The following is a 21,753-nucleotide window of genomic DNA, read 5'->3' as shown; positions in this document are numbered from 1 at the left end:
AGAAGGCCCTCTGCCTGGTTCCCTGTAACTTGGCTTCTCGCAGTGAGGGAACCGCCAGAAGGCCCTCGGTGCTGGACCTCAGTGTCCGGGTCAGAAGGTCAGCGGTTTGAATCCCCACGACGGTGTGAGCTCCCGTTGCTGGGTCCCTGCTCCCGCCAACCTAGCAGTTCGAAAGCTCGTCAAAGTGCAAGTAGATAAATAGGTACCACTCCGGTGGGAAGGTAAATGGTGTTTCTGTGTGCTGCTCTGGTTCATGCTGGCCACATGACCTGGAAGTTGTACGCCGGCTCCCTCGGCCAATAAAGCGAGATGAGCACCGCAACCCCAGAGTCGGCCACGACTGGACCTAATGGTCAGGTGTCCTTTTACCTTTAAAACTAACCGCAATGGCTGTTTTCTTCCTCTAGTGTCACAGGTAGTATGCCTCTGAATGCCAGTTCCTGGGCCTTGCATCTGAGGAGGGTACTGGTGTCTTCAGGTTCTCCTTGTGGGCTTCCCATGGGCATCTGGATGGGTACTGAGATAACAGGAAGCTGGACTAGATGAACCTTTGGTCTGATCCAGCAGACCAGCATTGCTTACACTGACTGTCAGTGGCTCCCCAGCAGAGCCGGCCCACACGTGAGGCAAGGTGAGGTGACCACCTAAGGCAGTTTCATAGCTTTGGGGGGATACTTTTCAGGCTGGGGAATGCCCAGCCATCTGCTGCTGTGTCCATATAACTAACACCTTGGATGCTGATCTGAGACTGCATCATTTCTAATTATGTAAACCTTAGTGGTAAAAAAATGCATTTTCTAAGACATATACTTATTTAGCGTTACAGCATATTCAGTGCAGAGGAGGAAGCACTTTTCCCTTTATGCAAATATTTTGGCTTCATGGTCATATCCCTGAGCATCACATTCGATATGTTTGCTCCATGATGCACTTTATGTATTTTATCAAAGTATTCTTTCCTTGCTGAATCCTGCTAGACTGTTCTTTAGGAACAAAATGTGTCCTCTGGTGATCCAGAAGAAGAGCCATGAGAGATCCCTACGCTGCAGCGTACTAAACATGGTAACATTTCCAGCGGTTCTACTTGAGACAGACTGTGGAATGAAATATTACAGTCGCATCCTTCTCACCCACCACCCGGCTCGATAGTTCTATTCAAACTATCCCAGCTCAAAATAATTTTCATATTGCATCCAAGGGAAAAAGAGGGTGGGGGAAAAACTTCCAAGTTCTAGACAGTGAAGGAATGAGGCACTTCTCATTTTACAAGGTATTCTTTAAATATTTAGTAACTGAAGATTGTAGAAATGAAAGTTGCTTAATAAACTGAGATGATGCTCAATAAACTGGAATTTGGCAGTGATTGCAGCTCAGTAGTAGAGTGTAATCTTCAGTTTAAGGAACAGATAGAAGATCAAGCCAAAAAACCACACTGGAGAGTGACTCTCAGTCAGAGTAGACAATACTAGCCTACACTTTGGACAAATAATTCAACCTGGTGCAAGGCAGAGTATTACATTTTTATACATGGGTTTATGAGTTGCCCAATAAGTATGGATCCATCAAGTCAAATGGAATAACAACAATATACGTGTATTGCTATATGTCCAAAATTTCCCAAACATAGCCGGAATATGTCAGTCGGTAACAGTGCCTAGGCAGAAATTGGTGAGATGTCTATGGACTTTAACTTTTTGAAATATGGCAATACACACACAGAGAGAGAAACTAATTGCTATTTTATTGTGTTATTTTAATATTTATCTATATCTGTATCGATCTATATATCTATATATGTGCCTATTTTAGAAATCAGAAATGAGGCTGTAATCCAAACCCCATTTACCTGCAAATTAGCCCCACTGAATTCAACAGGACTTACTTCTGAGTACAAATGGCTAGGATTCTGCTGTTAGTCTAAGAAATTGGATACAATTTATTTCTATCATCTGTGGTAGGTAAACACTTCTCATGCAATTCTAGGAGAATTATGTCTGCTAAGCTTTGGCTGGACAATGCCCAGTGATTTGAGGTAACAAAATACTTACTTTTTTATTATTAAAAACAACAACATTCATTTTGTCTGCCCAAAATCTTCCAACATACAGCTTCTTTGGAGTTCTAATATTATGAGATAGGGAGAAAAGCATCTCCCTACCCACTATAAAGGATTTCATAATATTATTTTATACTCTTCTATCATATCTCGCCTTACCTGCCTTTTTTCTTTCTAAGAATGCTTGAACTTTCTAGTCTATTAAACTCATTTCCTATCCTTTCAACTCCCAACTCCTCCCCCCCCCAATGGTTGGGAAACACACTTGGCAGATGTCGTGCTTCGACCTGGATGCCAGCTTGAGATGCTGCTCTACAATTAAAAAACCCACGACTCTCTTCCATTGCTCCTTCCCCAAAATTCTCACATGGCTGCTTTTGTGAGGCACAAAAGCAAACATTCTCTTAATTCAGCTCCTCAGATGGTCATAATGCCTGCCCTGTATTATGCGTGGATTCCCCCTCCGTCTCAGCCAGCTGTAATAGACTGAGATAGAAAACAGGCGTGCTTCTGCAATCTCCGATAGCCAATTAAGCTAAAATGAGCTGTATGAATGAGGAATGCTGGTCTGCTAGAATGACCCATGTGCATTGCGCAAAGCACAATCAAGTGCAAACATCCCATCATTTCCTTGATAGTCAGGACAAGACAGGAGCTCAGAGCTCTTCTGGAGGAGCAACCCCAAATCTCCATTATTTTGCTGCCTATAGCGACAAAGCACCCTTGCTGCATTGGAGCTGTTCTGTCCTGAAGCAAAATGGTTCCTCTTCATTATCAGATTGCTTCAGTGGGCTGACATATGACAGGATATGACAAGTTGCTCCTAGCTGGACTCCAGTGTCATATCCCAGGGACCATAGTGAAAGCTGTCAGACAGGTAATATACAGGAAAGGTTTGTGAATGGAGAGGTAAACATGTATCTAGCCCTGTAAGGAGCGCCAAGTTGCAAATTTGCCTTTGATTAAGCTGGGAGATGGAATTGTGCTATGCTGTTAACCTAAAGGAGAACAAAATCGACATATTTGTTAGCAAAGGGCCCGTGCGAGATTCTCGTTTGTGTGTGTGTGTGTGTTTTCCCAGAGTCTGGTGATGTTTCAGGGCTGACCACGGGGAGCAAACGTAAGCGAGAATCTTCTTCTCTGCCAACGTGTGTTAATGAGCTGTCACGGAATACTCTATGCCCAGGGTCTTCTGCAACCAGATAAATCTTTCAGCAGATAATTAGCAGGCAGAGTAACAAAACACCTGCATCTCCCGTTGATGGAGGTTTGTGTCAAATCAATCGTCAAGCATAACTCGGATTTCACTAAATGATGTGCGATAATCCCTAAGGTGCTTGCCCATACCTGGCCTCTCTCCCTCTTAGGTGGATGAGATTGGAACATGATCTTTCTAGCGCAACCCTAATCTGAAAGCACTGCTTTGCAAAGCAGTTATCAAATGCAGACATTGTCACGTCCAGAGGTTTGGCCTGTACAATGTGTAGCCCTATGACCCCTAAAGGAGAACAGCCGATAAGAAATCTAATAAAACACTACTACCAGTAGTAGTGCTAATTCGATGTATAAACCATGTATAGTCACCTGCCAGAGGCCCTAGAAATCTTCCATGTTTTGCTGCCTGTTTGGAAATGCAAAAATGATGGAAGGATTGTCATGCATTTAGCAGGGATTAGATCCACTACCTGGGCTGTTCAAACTGGGTTGAAGCAAAAGCAACGGGATTGAAGGTGACCTGTAATCACCAAGAGTTGGTCTCCATGTTGCTCAGACAATTTATCTATTTACTATTCATTTCATAAATTTGATATACTGCTTGATCGTGGGGGGGACGGACCTAAAAGTGGTTTGCAAAAAAAAGAAAAAAGATTTTTTAAAAAATATCAATAAAAATTTACATCCATAATGTAAAACATACAAAAGGTTTTAAAATTATTATTATTATTATTATTATTATTATTATTATTATTATTATTATTACCTTCACAATAGAATAGAGTAAAACAAATTAAAACTCATACAGACTTTCTAAACATCTAGGTAAGGTAAAGGTAAAGGGACCCCTGACCATTAGGTCCAGTCGCAGACAACTCTGGGGTTGCGGCACTCATCTCGCTTTACTGGCCGAAGGAGCTGGCATTTGTCCGCAGGCAGCTTCTGGGTCATGTGGCCAGCATAACTAAGCCACTTCTGGTGAACCAGAGAAGTGCACGGAAACGCCGTTTACCTTCCCGCTGGAGCGGTACCTATTTATCTACTTGCACTTTGTGCTTTCGAACTGCTAGGTGGGCAGGAGCTGGGACTGAGCAACGGGAGCTCACCCCATCACGGGAATTCGAACTGCCGACCTTCTGATCGGCAAGCCCTAGGCTCTGTGGTTTAACCCACAGCACCACCTGCGTCCCTAAACATCTAGGTAGGCTTGTCTAAATAAGAATGTCTTCAGCAAGCAACCTTGACCTGGAAGTTTTAATATAGATCAATGATTTCCCTTTGACTGGCATGGCTAGTTGCTTTGCAATTCCAGAGCAGAGAACTGTCAGGTCACCAAATCAAAACCAGATGCAGATTTGAGATTAGAGTTCAGTCAAGGTTCTGTTTCTGAACTTTCTACATAAGATCACAAGAAGAACCTGCTGGATCAGGCCAATGGCCTATCTATCCCAGTCCCATGGACTGCAAGAAGATCAAACGCATCCATTCTTAAGGAAATCAGCCCTGAGTGCTCACTGGAAGGACAGATCGTGAAGCTGAGGCTCAAGTACTTTGGCCATCTCATGAGAAGAGAAGACTCCCTGGAGAAGACACTGGTGCTGGGAAAGATGGAGGGCACAAGGAGAAGGGGGCGACAGAGGACGAGATGGTTGGATAGTGTTTTTGAGGTTACCAGCATGAGTTTGACCAAACTGTGGGAGGCAGTGGAGGACAGGAGTGCCTGGCGTGCTCTGGTCCATGGGGTCACGAAGAGTCGGACATGAATAAATGACTAAACAACAAAGCTTTTGCTTGAGCTCATGGTTAGTTAGAAAGACGGAGCCAGAGTTTAGCCTTGGACTGATCTGGATCAGAAGCAAGGCAGCAAAAGGGGGAGGGGGGGAGAGAGCGAGCAATGATTGATTTCTATCCGAATCCAAGGCTGCAGCTATGGGAGAAACAAAACCATTTTGGATTGTTAATGCTGCATCCCTCTCCATCGTAGGCTCAGGTTGTATGTATGTGTACATAAACAATATATCATAAAGACACCACAGTCTCCGCTGTGCCTCATTCCAAAAGGAAACATGAGCCCTCTAACTCCTGGAAGCTTGCACCACTCGGAGATTGGGGTGGCTTTCAAAACTTATGTTCACAGTTTTTCTCTATGCTGATTCTGTGCTGAAAATTCCCTCCCTGGGAGGATTAGCCACTGAGGGGGAAACACAGAGGTACTATACTGGCATTTGTTTGGTTAATAGCTGCTTTTGGGGGTGTGCAGAGATTTAAGTGATGGAAACAGCCCTGGGAGGAAGTTTGCTTGTTTTTAAATGCATTCTGCCAGAAACATGGCCTGCATCCAAATTTAGGCCCCTGTGGCGGCTTTTAGCGAAAACAGATCTGGAAGAGCAGATCTCTTATTTCATGTGTAATGTAGCCCTGAGAAATCAGTTGTGGTCTGAGATCTAACAGTGGCTCTATATTTGGGGGTGAGAGCAGGGGTGTGTGCAGGACAGAGTTGGAGTACAAAAAGCAGGAGTAACCAAACTGGTGCCTGTTATATATTCAGTGGTCTGTGTTTGCCTGAGCTTGAATCTGGATTAAGAATTCATAGCTTGGAAGTTTAGACAGTTATGATTCGCAGCTTGGAAGTTTAGACAGCCAATCATGTTGGGAGTGGCCCAGGCCTTCAGAAATGTATATAAGCAGTTGCTTTGCCCCTGTTGCCGAGTTCTGTTAGTTCAGTAAAGGTTCTTGCTGTTATTACTGTGCCTTGCCTTGTGGGAACTCACCTATACTTCAGTGCCCATGAGATGTTATTGGGCTCCAACTCCCATCAGCCCCAGGCAACATTGCCAGTGGTCAAGACTGATGGAAGTTGTAGTCCAAAGCAGCCAAAAGGTACCACAGAAGGCTACTCCAGTTGTAAATCATACCAGCATTTGAGTGCCTCCATTACAATGGTACCTCGCAAGACGAATGCCTCGCAAGACGGAAAACTCACAAGACGAAAGGGTTTTTTGTTTTTTGAGCTGCTTCGCAAGACGATTTTCCCTATGGGCTTGCTTCGCAAGACGGAAACGTCTTGCAAGTTTGTTTCCTTTTTCTTAACACCGTTAATACAGTTGCGACTTGACTTCGAGAAGCAACTCATAGAATGTGGTGTGGTAGCCTTTTTTGAGGTTTTTAAAGACTTTGGTGATTTTTGAAGCTTTTCCAAAACTTTCCCGACACCGTGCTTCGCAAGACGAAAAAAATCGCAAGACGACAAAACTCGCGGAACGAATTAATTTCCTCTTGCGAGGCACCACTGTAATTTGTTAGAAATAAATACCATGTAATCAATATTGTTTTTATTCATCACACAGGAAGGAGAGGTATTGTAAAAATATATGAGCCAAAAACGGCTGTGCATTATTACCAAACGACAAATGTTTTAAGCTCTCTGAGTTTGAGGAAGTTGCCTGTGTCACACACACCTGCAAAAACAGTTGTTGATTTTCTTTTACTCCTTCCAGTTCGTAACTGAGACTCCAAAGCCTCCTAACAATGCTTCTTTTTCCTGCTTGTAAACACTTATTAAATAATTCTTCTGAGTTTCTAAGGCATTGTAAAAGGCAGTTAATGAAATGATGCACAATCTATTTTTTTTTCATCTTGGTGAAACTTTTTATCTCCTCAGATAGAATTTTAAATTGTTTTTGTAAGTCTGCGCAAAGCGAAATTGAATTGTATGGAATGACTGATTGTCAAGGACATCTGCACAAATGAGGTATTCATTTTATTCAGAATCCATTCAAGGATTTCTTGATGTTTTTATTTAATTTGCTTCGTATCAAGGAGATAAGTTTCCCTTTGAGGCAGAGCTCTAAGGAAATAAAAGATTAATATAAAGACAAGTGAATTCCTACACTCTTGCAGGATCTGACATAAAACTATAATATTATTCAGCTGCCTCAATGAAGATAAATATATAGACATGTTGTCTGGGGAGCTTTCTCGTCATAAGATGCCAAATCCCAGGGTGTTGCCCACAGTCGAGAATTCTGAATGGGAAGTAGTAGTCCATGAAGATTCCAATTCACAGGCGGGATTACTGTAATTGGATTGCTTCAAATCTCGCTCTCCACATATCTATGCAGCCTTTCCCCACAAACAGCACACTTGAATGAGTTAGGTGATCTTCCAAAGAGAACACCGCTCCGTTTCTCTCAGCAAAGCTAGCCAAAGACAAATAAGGTGTCCTTCCTCTGAACCTAGGTGCTGAGAGAATTCTTTTCTTTCAGAACATTCCATGACATCATGCACGCTCAACCAATGTCAGTAGGGGAGAAGAGAGGCTCACAGGCATATTTCCAATTGCACCTGTCTCACTCCTTCAGCCTCATTTGGCTCAGAGTCATCCTTCCTTCCCTCAACACTCTGGTCTCCTAAGGTCACCTAAGGTTACCAGATTTTTTTCAATGAATCTGGGGACACTTTAATTAATTAATTAATTAATTAATTAATTAATTACTACACATTCGGGACGTTGATGCTGCAGCGATACGGCCACCGCCTTGACCTCTACTTCCATGTTTCCCCTTCCTCCCAGGCTTCTACCTCCTTTCTCCGTGAGCCTGGGCAGCCCCTGAGTTGTTGGTTCTTCAGTGGTGGTGGGGAAGTGGTGCGCAGTGGGTCAGGCATGGAAGGCGGAGAAGGAGGGCTGAGAGCAGTGGCGGCAGCAAGGCTCGGGCAGTGTGATGCCTCCCTTCCCATAGGAGCAGCCCTAATCCCATTCCTACTTGCATGCAAGCGGGGGGGGGGGTGATCCCTCAGTTGGGAAGGGAGGCTTCCCATTGCCTGAGAGATCCCTGCCCCCTCCTGCCTGCACGCTGGGGTCAGGGAAGGTGGAGGCAGCCCGGAAGCTGCCTCTTTGAGCCCCTGCACCACCATCATATGGGGACTTCCGAGCAGCTCCTGAAGCTAGCCAGAGCCAATTGCTCCGGGCTGCTGAGACTGCCACTGCTGTGTTTCCCGGGGACATTAGATGAAATCTGGGGACATTCCAGGGATGGAATTTGTCCGGGGACTTATTTGAAAATCCGGGGACTGTCCCCGGGAAACGGGGATGTCTGGTAACCCTACTCCAGCCATCATTTCCTTATTCCTTTGTTTCTTCCACTCTTTGCTAAAACTATTGCTGTTTCCCTCTACCTATGGCTTCCTGCCTTCTTCTTCTCCCCAGTCCTTTTTTGTCTTTAGTTTGATGACAGTCTTTTCCTCTTGGAAGGAATCAGTGATCAATGACCCAGTGATCAATAAATACAGTCACTATTCTACTTTATTTTGGTCTTTTCCTCAGTCAGCACCTCCCACCTTCTTCTACCTTCCGATCCCCATTCTAGGCTTCTGTGAGATCACAGAAGCATAGCCAATAGCTAATGAGGACTCTCAGACTGACAGGTAGCAACCGAATTACCAAGAGCAAATGCTAACGTTGCAATTTGTAAAAGTTACAGTCTTAGGTGTTCTAATGGGGAATCTAAACCACATCTCTATGGTATACACACACACAAGTCTTGAATTGGGTATGATGACATAGATTATTAATGCAACATGAAAACAGGATGGCTGGCGAGTTCATGGAATGATGTGATTGCTCTAGGGTCTAAGCTAGCAACGCAAGCAAAACCTTTCACTGCTTATAACAAATCCAAGCAAATTATCACAGTGTTTCTGGCAGCCTGTCCAGTAAACAGGTTCTTTTCCATTTATCGCATGAATTCTAGATACTTCTCAAACTACAGCACATGCATTGCCAAGAGAAATTCATATCAACAGAGAAGACTTTGTAGACCTCATCAGCTTCTGGATGGATGGAACTTGCTTTTCTCACTTGCATGAACAGAAGGAATGGGACCCAAACAACCTGGGAAGAGGATGGAAAGCTTTGCTCTAGGCAAATTGGAGATCCCCCTTTGCCTACACTGGTGAACTGCATAGGTGTGGGTCTCTGTGGGCAGGTCACAATATGCATTGAGCGTACCTACTCCCTATATTATGGTGCTGGAGGAGACTCTTGAGAGTCCCATGGACTGCAAGAAGATCCAACCTATCCATTCTTAAGGAAATCAGCCCTGAGTGCTCACTGGAAGGACAGATTGTGAAGCTGAGGCTCCAATACTTTGGCCACCTCATGAGAAGAGAAGACTCCCTGGAAAAGTCCCTGATGTTGGGAAAGATGGAGGGCACAAGGAGAAGGGGATGACAGAGGACGAGATGGTTGGACAGTGTTCTCAAAGCTACAAACATGAGTTTGACCAAACTGCGGGAGGCAGTGGAAGACAGGAGTGCCTGGCGTGCTCTGGTCCATGGGGTCACGAAGAGTCGGACACGACTAAACGACTAAACAACAACAACAACAACAACTCCCTATACCAGTATTTGGAAAATGGAGCTAAGGATAGGAAATAAATTTGGTTCAGTTTGCATTTTAATGGAAATACATTTGCATTTTCTGAATCAATCGGCAAAACTGTATGCAACTGTTCTTTGAAATGCACACTTCTCTGAATTTCAGTAGGTGATTCTCAGACCAAAACACACGCGCACGCAAAAATGTGTGTATTAGGATGAAGAGTGTCTGAAAATGCTTATCTAAATGAAAGTAATGCTTCTCTAAATGAAAAATGCATTGTACCGGGGAAAATTGTATGCAAAAAAAGTATGCTAAGAGAAATATAGACTAAAGAATGTTGATGAACTTTCTTAAAAATTGCAAATTGGTGCTGAAATATGACAAGCTGAACTTGACTGGGAAAATGAGAAACTAAGAGAAGCCCAAATTGACAGACCAACCCGTCCTTTACCAGAGTGGTAGCCTGCCATTACTAGGAAGGAGGCTCTCAAGAGTTCTTCCAGCCCTGTCATCTGAGAAGCTGTGAATCGAATTTCTCATACGTACTGCATTTCCTCTCAGGGCACAATTAGAGGAGATAGTCGAGACCTGTGACTGCACCCTTCATAAACTTGTGTTCGAAACAGTCATTTCCCCAAATTAAATAACCTCATTGGGGTGTTATAGGGCACATGCACATTTCCCCTAAGGAGGCAAATAATTACTTCCAGTGGGTGGTTTTCATGGGAGTAGGGGGCGTGCAGGAGAGAAAGTTAAATCTATCCCTTCCCCAATACCCTGTTTAAGTTCCCACATACTCCTGGCTGCATATTGCTAACTAAAAATAGCAGGACGGGTTATCCCATCATTGAGCATCATCATCTCATCTTCTTTGGCCGTAGACAATGGCTCTTCTACGTACAGTACAGAGCCTGTGGACCATTTCACACATCATGTGGCAACAAACCAGGATTTACTAACTAGTAGAACACTGAACAATTCCCTGCAACAAATTGTGCAATTGCGTGACACATGTTTCTTCAAGCACATTTTTCTGTCATTCACACATTTCCTGTTTAGGATATCTAAAAATGTAATGTGTGAATGAAAGAAACATGTGCTTCATTGATTTTTATTCATTCAACTTGTATACCGCCCTATACCTGCAGATCTCAGGGTGGCTGCAACATAAAACCACAATATAAAAACCACATACAGTGGTACCTTGGGTTAAGTACTTAATTTGTTCCGGAGGTCCGTTCTTAACCTGAAACTGTTCTTAACCTGAAGCACCACTTTAGCTAATGGGGCCTCCTGCTGCTGCCGGAGCACAATTTCTGTTCTCATCCTGAAGCAAAGTTCTTAACCTGAAGCACTATTTCTGGGTTAGCAGAGTCTGTAACCTGGAGCGTATGTAACCTGAAGCGTATGTAACCCGAGGTACCACTGTAATACATAATAAGCATGTGCTCGGAGCCACACACATTGTACATGTGTGCATCTGGAAAAATGCAATGTGTGAAGATTCACCACCGTTGCATGAAGCTCATGTTTCCTATAGGTCAACAAAACCCATCTTCTTGAAGAGAATGGAAAGCAATGCATTTGTGGGTATGACCAAACAGAAATGTGAGTTCTTTTGGAAATCATGTTCAGTGTCTTATAAAAGGAAAGTGGGGCTTAGCCCAGATAATGTCAGATAACATTTGTCGACTGCTGAACTACCACGATGGGTAAATTTAGGAGGATGCCAAAGCAAAACAAACTGCTATGGCTTGAAGTACAAGAAGAATGTACTTCTTATGCAGGATTCACGCTGTGCAAACATGGAAACTTTCCAGCCATGCGGTAATGAACAAAGATCAACTTAATTCCGGGCTAAGCTCTGAATGAATATATACTGTAACAAATCAAATGATCTTTCTTAAAGCCTAGACTTTGCAATGTTCTCACAGTGCTCAAATATTTATAAGCCTGAGCAAGTACCTTGCTGTGTTTGCATGTTTTATGGCTTTGTTTAATGCTTACTCCTATGAGCTTATGTGTTTGGGTTTGTGTGTGTGTGTGTGTGTGAGAGAGAGAGAGGACTGCTCAAATGGGTTTCCAAAAGAGCAGCAGTCACTGAAAGTAATCTTATATCCTAAATACATTTTCTTGAAATCAAGAAAATGGGAATAGTGCCAACAATCATACATGCACAGTAACATGTTTAATTTAAAATGAATGTCTATTGTGCACACATATGAAGCTTTCTTTGACCGCGTCAGAGTGTTTGAACATCTAGCCCAGCAATACTGTATTTTTCCATGTATAACATGCCCCCATGTATAACACGACCCCTGTTTTTTGGGACTCCAAATAAATAAATCCCCCATATGCACTATCCATGTAGAAGACGACCCCCCAATTTTAAACTTGAAAAAATAGAGGGGAATATAGTCTTATACACGGAAAAATACGGTATATTATATTATTTATTTACTGTATACAGTGGTGCCCCGCAAGACGAATGCCTCGCAAGACGAAAAACCCGCTAGACGAAAGGGTTTTCCGTTTTTCGATGCGCTTCGCAAGACAATTTTCCCTATGGGCTTGCTTCGCAAGACGGAAACGTCTTGCGAGTCTTGCGATTTTTTTCGCTCCCCCCTTTTTCTAAGCTGCTAATAGCCTTTTAGCCGCTAAGCCGCTAAGCCTTTAATAGCCGCTAAGTCGCTAATAGCCTTTAATAGCCGCTAAGCCGCTAAACCACTAATAGGGTTGCTTCACAAGACGAAAAAACCGCTAGACGAAGAGACTCGCGGAACGGATTATTTTTGTCTTGCGAGGCACCACTGTATATAGACCCGCCCAAAGGTCCCAGAGTGGAAATACAAAAGAATTGAAACAATAATAGTATCAACTCTAAGGAGCAACACCTCTCCCACATTAGAGTATGGAATATGCATCGCAGCAGAGTGGCAAAGTAAATATGGCACGAAAGAAACTTAAGGTTTATCACTCCTGGCTTTATTACTCACATCTGAGTACATCACACGTGGCACAACATGTTAGCATGCCCAGCAGGGTGCGCGCATGACATCGGCAAGACACCACAGGGCGTGCTGGTGTCATGCACACATGCCACGGGGCATGCTGACATTTCATGACCCTGGCCCCCTCTCCTGCGGGGCCAAGGCAGCATGTTTGTGCATGTATGCGTGTGTGTAAGGGGCTCTGTGATGGCCTGGGAATCTGATTCAGAGGCTGAACCTGAGGAGTCCCAGCCTGCACAGGAGTCCCCGCCTCCAGGGCCAGCTGAGCTGGGGCAGGGCCTTGAATCTGAAGGGCCCTCACCTGTGCCGGATCCTCAGGAGCAGACACCAGATGCATCCACTCTGGCTCCGGAGGTGATGGAGGACCCATTGCCTGCAGGTGTGCCTCTCCCAGCCCTGTCAGGGGAAGGGGAAGCTGCTCCTGGGTCCAGTAACCCTCCAGCCTCTCCTGAGCTGCAGAAGCTTAGGGCAGAGAGGCGGAGGGAACTGGGTTCTCTCAGGAGGAGTGCTTAAGGCCAGGATAGGAGTGTCACCTGTGGGCTGGGACAGCCCCTGGCCTCAGAGGAGATAAAGGCCAGTCAGCCCAGTCCCAGGTTGCGGGAGCAACGTCGTTGGAAACCTGCTTCTGCCAGCACCCAGACCTGTTCTTCCGGAGTTCCCGACCACGCCCGGCTTCTTGCTTCAGACCCCGCTTCGCCCTTTGTGGACTGTCTCCAGACCCTTGACCCAGGACCGGACTCTGACCACGCCTCACGGTAACCTCCCCCCGGGACCAACACAGGCTCAATACATTTCGACTTTGAGACCAAGGCAGCTTACCGTCAGTCCGAAGTGTTAGCGGTGTGGGTGGGCTAAGCACTCTCGCATTGGTCACCGTGTTCTTCACCAGGCAGATATAGCTGCCTACATCCGAGGGCTGTACTTTGGAAATGTAGAGATTTCCCGTTTCCTGGGAGATAAAGCGCCGGCTGTCTTCTGCCACAAAGGAGGGGAATTCATTAAATACCCAGCTGTAGATGATCTCTGGAAAATACAGTAAGAAAAATTGCAGCAGGCATTATAATTATTTTCCAACTAAAATGGAAACAAATGGGACGCGAGTGGCGCTGTGGTCTAAGCCACAGAGCCTAGGGCTTGCCAATCAGAAGGTCGGCGGTTCGAATCCCCGTGACGGGGTGAGCTCCCGTTGTTCAGTCCCAGCTCCTGCCAACCTAGCAGTTCGAAAGCACATCAAGTGCAAGTAGATAAATAGGTACCGCTCTGGTGGGAAGGTAAACGGCATTTCCGTGCGCTGCTCTGGTTCACCAGAAGCGGCTTAGTCATGCTGGCCACATGACCCAGAAGCTGCCTGCGGACAAACGCCGGCTCCCTCGGCCTATAGAGCAAGATGAGCACCGCAACCGCAGAGTTGTCCGCGACTGGACCTAATGGTCAGGGGTACCTTTACCTTTTTTAAAATGGAAACAAAAGTGGCTCAAAGTCACTGTGCTTTAAAAAGAAGTAAATCTCAATTTTCTATTAAAACAGTGTCAGAGAAACTTCCTGATTACCTTCTGACAGAGATTGTTCAAATCAAGAGAGTAACAGGCAAGCCTGGTGGATCTAATTAACTGGAATAAGACAGGGCAGAGATGTGACTCAGAGCAAGTTACACATATTAATCATTTTTTCCCCCTGTTATGATCACAAACAAACAGACAAAAGCAAAAAAATTGATTGGAGCGATTCACAAATAAGTCTTCAAAAGATAACATACAAAGTGGTACCGTGATATATCATCATTGGCTGAACATGGGCCAAGCACTTTCCTCACAGGGTTGTGAGGATAAAATGGAAATGGAGAGAATTACATGCGCTGCTTTAAGCTCTTGGGAAGAAAGGTGGGACAAAAATGTAATAAATATATTTTAAAAGTGATGGTAGTATTCACTGCTTTATTCTGTTTAATAGTCTGTTGGGAGCCGCCCAGAGTGGCTGGGGAAACCCAGCCAGATGGGTGGGGTATAAATAATAAATTATATTATTATTATTCCCACACTAGAAAATAGGTTGAGAAAAAGGAGGCAGCTACAGCACCAGAGTCGTCCTCCTGCCAGAAGACATAACTGCATCTCAGTTATTATATTAAGGATTCTTCTCTCCCACTATCTTGTCTTCTCCTCCCATTTCCCCACTGACTGACTCTTCTACGCTACTGAACTTTTGACACCCAGCATTAGCTCTGAGGCAGCCTCTCTCTGCAGCCGGTTCTCCGTCAGCTTTGTCAGGGCTGCCTCTAAATGCAGAAATGTCAAGGTTAGCTCCGTAATAGAAAGTCATTGCCGCTGCTCCAAGACACACAATGCTTTGCCGCTACAGTGAGTTCAGGCCTTTCAGCTACTAATTGTCTGAGCTATTGTTTTCAGCCGCAGCGGCACAACGAAGGCAGTAATCACAATTTAGCCTGATGGAACATTTATTTCTAATGTGCTTAAAAAAAAAAAAATACCCCTTGTCGACTGATAGATATAAAGTTGGGGTGGTTTTAGGTCTATAAAGCTGAAAGCATCTCCCCAACATTTCCAAACATCCATTAGTTCCTTGGACTATTCGACTTCCTTTTATAATGGTAAGGATCATGACTGGGAAAGGGTTATAGCTCAGTGATAGGGTCATCTACCTTGAATGCAGAAGGTCCCAGGTATTATTATTATTATTATTATTATTATTAATAATAATAATAATAATAATAATACCCCGCCCATCTGGCTGGGTTTCCCCAGTCACTCTGGGCAGTTCCCAACAGAATATTAAAAATGTGATAAGGCATCAAACATTAAAAAACTTCCCCAAACAGGGCTGCCTTCATATGTCTTCTAAAAGTCAGATAGTTATTTATTTCCTTGACATCTGATGGGAGGGCATTCCACAGGGCAGGTGCCACTACCGAGAAGGCCCTCTGCCTGGTTCCCTGTAACTTCACTGCTCGCAGTGAGGGAGCCACCAGAAGGCCCTCAGTGCTGGACCTCGGTGTCCTGGCAGAAAGATGGGGGTGGAGATGCTCCTTCAGGTATACTGGGCCAATGCCATTTACTGCTTTAAAGGTCAGCACCAACACTTTGAATTGTGCCCAGAAATGTACTGGGTTCAATCCTGGCACCTCCAGGTAGGACTGGGAGAGACACCTGCTGGGAGAGCCACACCCCCTGAAGGCAATGAATCAGACTCCAGGGCCATGACATGACACACTACTGCAGCACAGCAAAAAAATAAATATAGGTGGATTTAACCAGCCCCTGCCAAGCAATGACAAACCTAGACAGCATCTTAAAAAAAACAGAGACATCACCTTGCCAACAAAGATCCGTATAGTTAAACCATTTCACTGTTCTTGAGGGACAATGAGGTTTTGCTGGTGCAAACTCTCTTGGCTCTAGTTACTTAAATCGGGTAGACAGCAACTTAAAAAGCAGAGATCACCTTGCCAACAAAGGTCCATATAGTTAAAGCTACGGTTTTCCCAGTAGTGATGTATGGAAGTGAGAGCTGGACCATAAAGAAGGCTGATCGCCAAAGAATTGATGCTTTTGAATTATGGCGCTGGAGGAGACTCTCGAGAGTCCCATGGACTGCAAGAAGATCAAACCTATCCATTCTTAAGGAAATCAGCCCTGAGTGCTCACTGGAAGGAAAGATCGTGAAGCTGAGGCTCCAATACTTTGGCCACCTCATGAGAAGAGAAGACTCCCTGGAAAAGACTCTGATGTTGGGAAAGGAGAAGGGGATGACAGAGGACAAGATGGTTGGACAGTGTTCTCGAAGCTACCAGCATGAGTTTGACCAAACTGTGGGAGGCAGTGGAAGACAGGAGTGCCTGGCGGGCTCTGGTCCATGGGGTCACGAAGAGTCGGACACAACTAAACGACTAAATGACAACAACAAAAGCCTCCCCTTCTGTCCTGGAAGATTTTGGGTGTGGTTGTGGATGCCCTCCTCTTTTTCCAACTGACTCCTTTTTCCCAACCAGAGTTAGGATTGCTCTGAAGTAAATTAAATTAGAAACAATGCTATGGCTTATAATAATTGCATTTCTACGTCTTGATTTGCGCCCACAATGCTAAGTGATATTTTTAAGTGTTTATACAGCAACAGAGGGACATTTTCGGAGGAAACAATTTTTAATTAAAGGCACCTGTTCCTCATTCACATGGAAAGAAGGAAGTCTGAGATAATTGGTATGGGTTGGAGGCAGTTCACTTTATTTGAAATGTAGCCATCACTCGGTTTCGCCTGTGACTGATGTAAAATCAAAGGTATTTAATCAGCAACCTGACAGCCTGGCCTTTTAATAATTCATCCATTAATTAGAGTGATGACTAAAGAATAGAGGCGGTGTGAACCACTTCAGCAGTTCTACTGAAAAAACACTCTGTTTGGTGATAACTACCAGGGTTGTGCCCCTTATCCCAAAGAACACTAGCAGCTATTTTGCTAAGGGTGCTTAGAGCTCTTACGAGACATCTATTCCCCTCATGGAGCTACAATTCCTAGAGTTCCCTGTGGCAGGGGATGGATAGTTGTGAATCGTAGCTCTGTGAGAACAGGGACCTCTTCACAACTCTCTTTTTTTTATAATAATTTTTTATTTAATTTTCAACCAGTTATACATTTTATCCAAATTACAACAAATTACAACAAATTATTACAAATTATTTCTGTTTTGAACCTCCTTCAGCGTCTCTGATAGTCATTCGTTTTTATGACTTTAATACACATTTCTTTTTCCCCATATTGCCATTATTCCCCCTTGCTCCCCTTGTTTTTTAATAAACAATACTTATTTATTTTTTACAAAGCTTCTTGAAGTCCCACTAACGTTGTGTTTAGACCACATGTATTTTTCAGGTAATCAACCAATTTTTCCCAGTCTTTGATGAATTTTTGGTCTTTAGCATATCTAATTTTCCCAGTTAATTTGTCCAGTTCAACATAGTCCAGCAATTTCGATCTCCATTCTTCTATTGTCGGTATCTCCTCTTGTTTCCACTTTTGGGCCAACAGGATTCTGGCTGCCGTTACAGCATATTGGAAAAGTTTAAAGTCCTTTCTTCTTATGTCCTTTCCTACCATCCCTAAAAGAAAAGCTTCTGGTTTTTTCACAAAAGTATATCTTAACATTTTTTTCATCTCGTTATATATCATTTCCCAGAAACTTCTAACTTTTTTACATTCCCACCACTGGTGAAAGAATGTCCCCTCTTTGTCTTTACATTTCCAGCATTTGTTATCAGTCTTATACATCTTTGCTAATTTTACAGGAGTCATGTACCATCTATAAAACATTTTCATTATATTCTCTTTAAGCAACGTACATGCTGTAAACTTTATATTCTCATTCCATAGTTTTTCCCATTCTTCAAATTGGATATTATATCCAAAATCCTTTGCCCATTGTATCATAACTGATTTAACCTCTTCATCCTTAGTATGCCATTCCAGCAATATCTTATACATTTTTGACAGAATTTTATATTCACTGTTTATTATGTCTCTCTGGAAAACCGATTCCTTTTCTGCATAACCTTTTTCCTTCAAATCTTTTTTAATTGTTTCATTTACCTGACGGTAGTGCAGCCAATCATACATATGCTCTTTTACCTGTTCATATGGTTTCAATCTCCATTTCCCCCCTTCATTAATCATTAGTTCTCCATAGTTCTTCACAACTCTCAGTACCCTTCAGAAACTGCATCTCCCAGAATTCTTTGGGGGGAAGCCATGATGGTTTAAAGTGGTATTGTAGTGCTATAAATGCATGGTGTGAATGTGGACTTACACTAAACACACGCACACACGCACTTCTTGATTTCCTCCCGGAACAACAATAGAAGGATCCTTTCTTTAACACGTGGAATAGTCTAGTTAATAGTGCCTTGCTAACCCTGGGAAATCAGGGTTCCAAAATGCATATGGCCTATTCAGGGCCGGCCCAGGATATTTTACTGCTTGTGGCAAAATAATAATAATGGCACCACTCCCCTCATCAGCCATCTGCTGCTACTGCATGAGGTGAATGGAGGTGGTTCAGAGAAGCTCTGGCAGAAGAGGAGGAGCCAGTAGACCATAAGCTCGAGGCAACAAGAGACACACTTCTAGGGATGTGGATCTGCCACCAGTGGCAGGTCTCAAATTTCAGCAGCGCCCTGTGGGATGCCAAAATTTGGCGCACCCTGCCTCTTGTACTCTGCTCCAAATCATTGGTGCAGCATCCCTTGCGGCACCATTGCGGCTCTGTGTCCATTGCAAACGAACCAATCATGCTCCCCTAAATCTGCCTCTGCTGCCTCCTCCCTCAGATGTCCCCAGTTTGTCACCTGAGGCAACCATTCCTCATGGGCCCTGAGCCTATTCAAACATAAAACAGGACCGCAATACCTCAAGGTCAGCCTCTTTCCATATGAACCTACCTGGACCCTGAGGTCATCTTCTGAGGCCCTCCTTTGTGTGCCTCCTCCCTGAGAGGTTTGAAAGGTGGTAACACAAGAACAGGGCCTTCTCTGCAGTGGCTCCTTGTCTGTGGAATACTCTCCCCAGGGAAGTTCACCTGGTGCCTTCATTGTACACATTTAAGCGCCAGGCAAAAACGTTCCTTTTTAACCAGGCCTTTGCTTGATCTGATTTACATCCTATGCCCTTTCAAAAAAATTTTTTTTTGGGGGGGGACTATTGGGTCATTTTTATTTTAATTAGGTATTTTGTGGTTTTATAGCTTGATTCTATTCTGTGAACTGCCCTGAGACCCCCGGGTACAGGACGGTATAACAACAACAACAACAACAACAACAACAACAACAACAACAACAACAACAACAACAACATCAACAACAACAACAATAGCAGCTCCAGGAAGTCCTTTTTACTTGTGCGCTATGCTGAGCTATGCTGAGCTATGCGGGTGGCGCTGTGGGTAAAACCTCAGCGCCTAGGACTTGCCGATCGTCAGGTCGGCGGTTCGAATCCCCGCAGTGGGGTGCGCTCCCGTTGCTCGGTCCCAGCGCCTGCCAACCTAGCAGTTCGAAAGCACCCCCGGGTGCAAGTAGATAAATAGGGACCGCTTACCAGCAGGAAGGTAAACGGCGTTTCCGTGTGCTGCGCTGGCTCGCCAGATGCAGCTTGTCACGCTGGCCACGTGACCCGGAAGTGTCTCCGGACAACGCTGGCCCCCGGCCTCTTAAGTGAGATGGGCGCACAACCCTAGAGTCAGACACGACTGGCCCGTAAGGGCAAGGGTACCTTTACCTTTACCTTTTTATGCTGAGCTAACTCAAACCGTGGCTTAGCATGCTATCTTAACTCAGGTCCATGGTTGAGCTACAGCCAACGACAAAACTTGGCTACAGGCAAATATGGAGAGTTGTTTTCCTTTTATTTTGGGATATATACATGCACTCAGATTTATGTACACACAATCTCATGGGTTACATTTTATTCTAATAGCCATATACTTTAGTTTTTTACCCGACACCCGTATCAACTAGACAAGAGATCGTGCAGACACTTCCCTGGAAATTGCAATGTAAAGTTGTCAGAAAACAAACTTTTAGGCGCAATTTATCAAAGCGTTCACCACAGTATGCTCAGAATATAGATAAAAAAGAAAAATCGTGAATGGTGAAGGTAGCCGTAAATTGGCATTCTCATGGGATGCTGTGATGGAGCTATTGTCTGCCAGTAAACCCTGCTATTTACAAAGTTTGGGTGTTGAAGTGATTAAGTCACCATGGTGACAGCAGGGCTGGCATTTCGTTTTATGAATAGCTCGTCTTGTTTACTGAGATCTCTTCAGGGTTTCGGTATCTACTTTCCGAAGGTCATTTAGAAAGCCTTAGAACAAGTGCTTCACCTATTTCCATATATGATTATGCTTTATTTTGTTCATTTCTTGGGTGTCTGGTGGAACACCTGAGCCAGCAAAAAACAAAGTGGGATGAAAAGATCAAATTTTCTGCAGAGAAGAGGATCACTTCCCTTCCCCCCCTTTTTGTGAACTTCCATGAACAGATTCAAGGAGATCCATTTCTTCCCTTGCTCATTCAGCTGCCACAATTTGATCTTGCTCTTTTCCTAGAGAAATACTGCATGGTTCTCATGGATTTCATCTGAAATGAGATGGCTAAGGCAGTCTTGATTATAGTGTGATAAAAAGCATATCACACAAAATAGCCATTCTGGAGACACTGCTGGACTGAAAATAGTGCCACTGTATTCTGCTCTGGTCAGACCTCACCTGGAGTACTGTGTCCAGTTCTGGGCACCACAGTTCAAGAAGGACACTGACAAACTGGAACGTGTCCAGAGGAGGGCAACCAAAATGGTCAAAGGCCTGGAAACGATGCCTTATGAGGAACGGCTAAGGGAGCTTTGCATGTTTAGCCTGGAGAAGAGGAGGTTAAGGGGTGATATGATAGCCATGTTCAAATATATAAAAGGATGTCATATAGAGGAGGGAGAAAGGTTGTTTTCTGCTGCTCCAGAGAAGCGGACACGGAGCAATGGATCCAAACTACAAGAAAGAAGATTCCACCTAAACATTAGGAAGAACTTCCTGACAGTAAGAGCTGTTTGACAGTGGAATTTGCTGCCAAGGAGTGTGGTGGAGTCTCCTTCTTTGGAGGTCTTTAAGCAGAGGCTTGACAACCATATGTCAGGAGTGCTCTGATGGTGTTTCCTGCTTGGCAAGGGGGTTGGACTCGATGGCCCTTGTGGTCTATTCCAACTCTATGATTCTATGATTCTATGAAAAGCAACAACATGTGATAGAGTTGCATCCAGTGTGAGTCATTCTTAATTCATTCATTCATTCATTAATATATGACTTACATGCCCAAATGGCTTCAGTTTAGGGCACTGTCATACTGAAAGTTGACCCACTGGCATGATTAACTTCAGTCCATTAACTTCAGTGGGTCTGCTCCAAGTAGGTAAAACGGTAAAGGACCCTGGACGGTTAAGCCCAGTCAAAGGTGACTATGGGGGTGCAAGTCCTGTCGTGACAGTCTTCAATAAAGACCAAGCCAACTGGCTGCTGTTTTGCTCTGGTATTCCTGGCTGGT

The 21,753-nt window shown here is 44.1% G+C and overlaps 1 protein-coding gene across 2 annotated transcripts in view; it reads right to left on the bottom strand.

Annotated features, from left to right (window-relative positions):
• CNTN5 (contactin 5) overlaps positions 1-21,753 on the bottom strand; it is a 359,100-nt gene that overhangs the window by 163,155 nt on the left and 174,192 nt on the right. For both annotated transcript variants that reach the window (XM_077927013.1, XM_077927014.1), the window contains one exon: positions 13,481-13,684. In XM_077927013.1, the coding sequence (XP_077783139.1) occupies positions 13,481-13,684 (204 nt within the window). The remainder of the gene's footprint in view (positions 1-13,480; positions 13,685-21,753) is intronic.

Source organism: Podarcis muralis, chromosome 4 (assembly GCF_964188315.1).
Source record: "Podarcis muralis chromosome 4, rPodMur119.hap1.1, whole genome shotgun sequence".
Classification (NCBI taxonomy): Eukaryota; Metazoa; Chordata; class Lepidosauria; order Squamata; family Lacertidae; genus Podarcis; species Podarcis muralis.
Note: the sequence above shows the minus strand (reverse complement) of the source record. Positions and strands in the feature narration are given on the sequence as shown.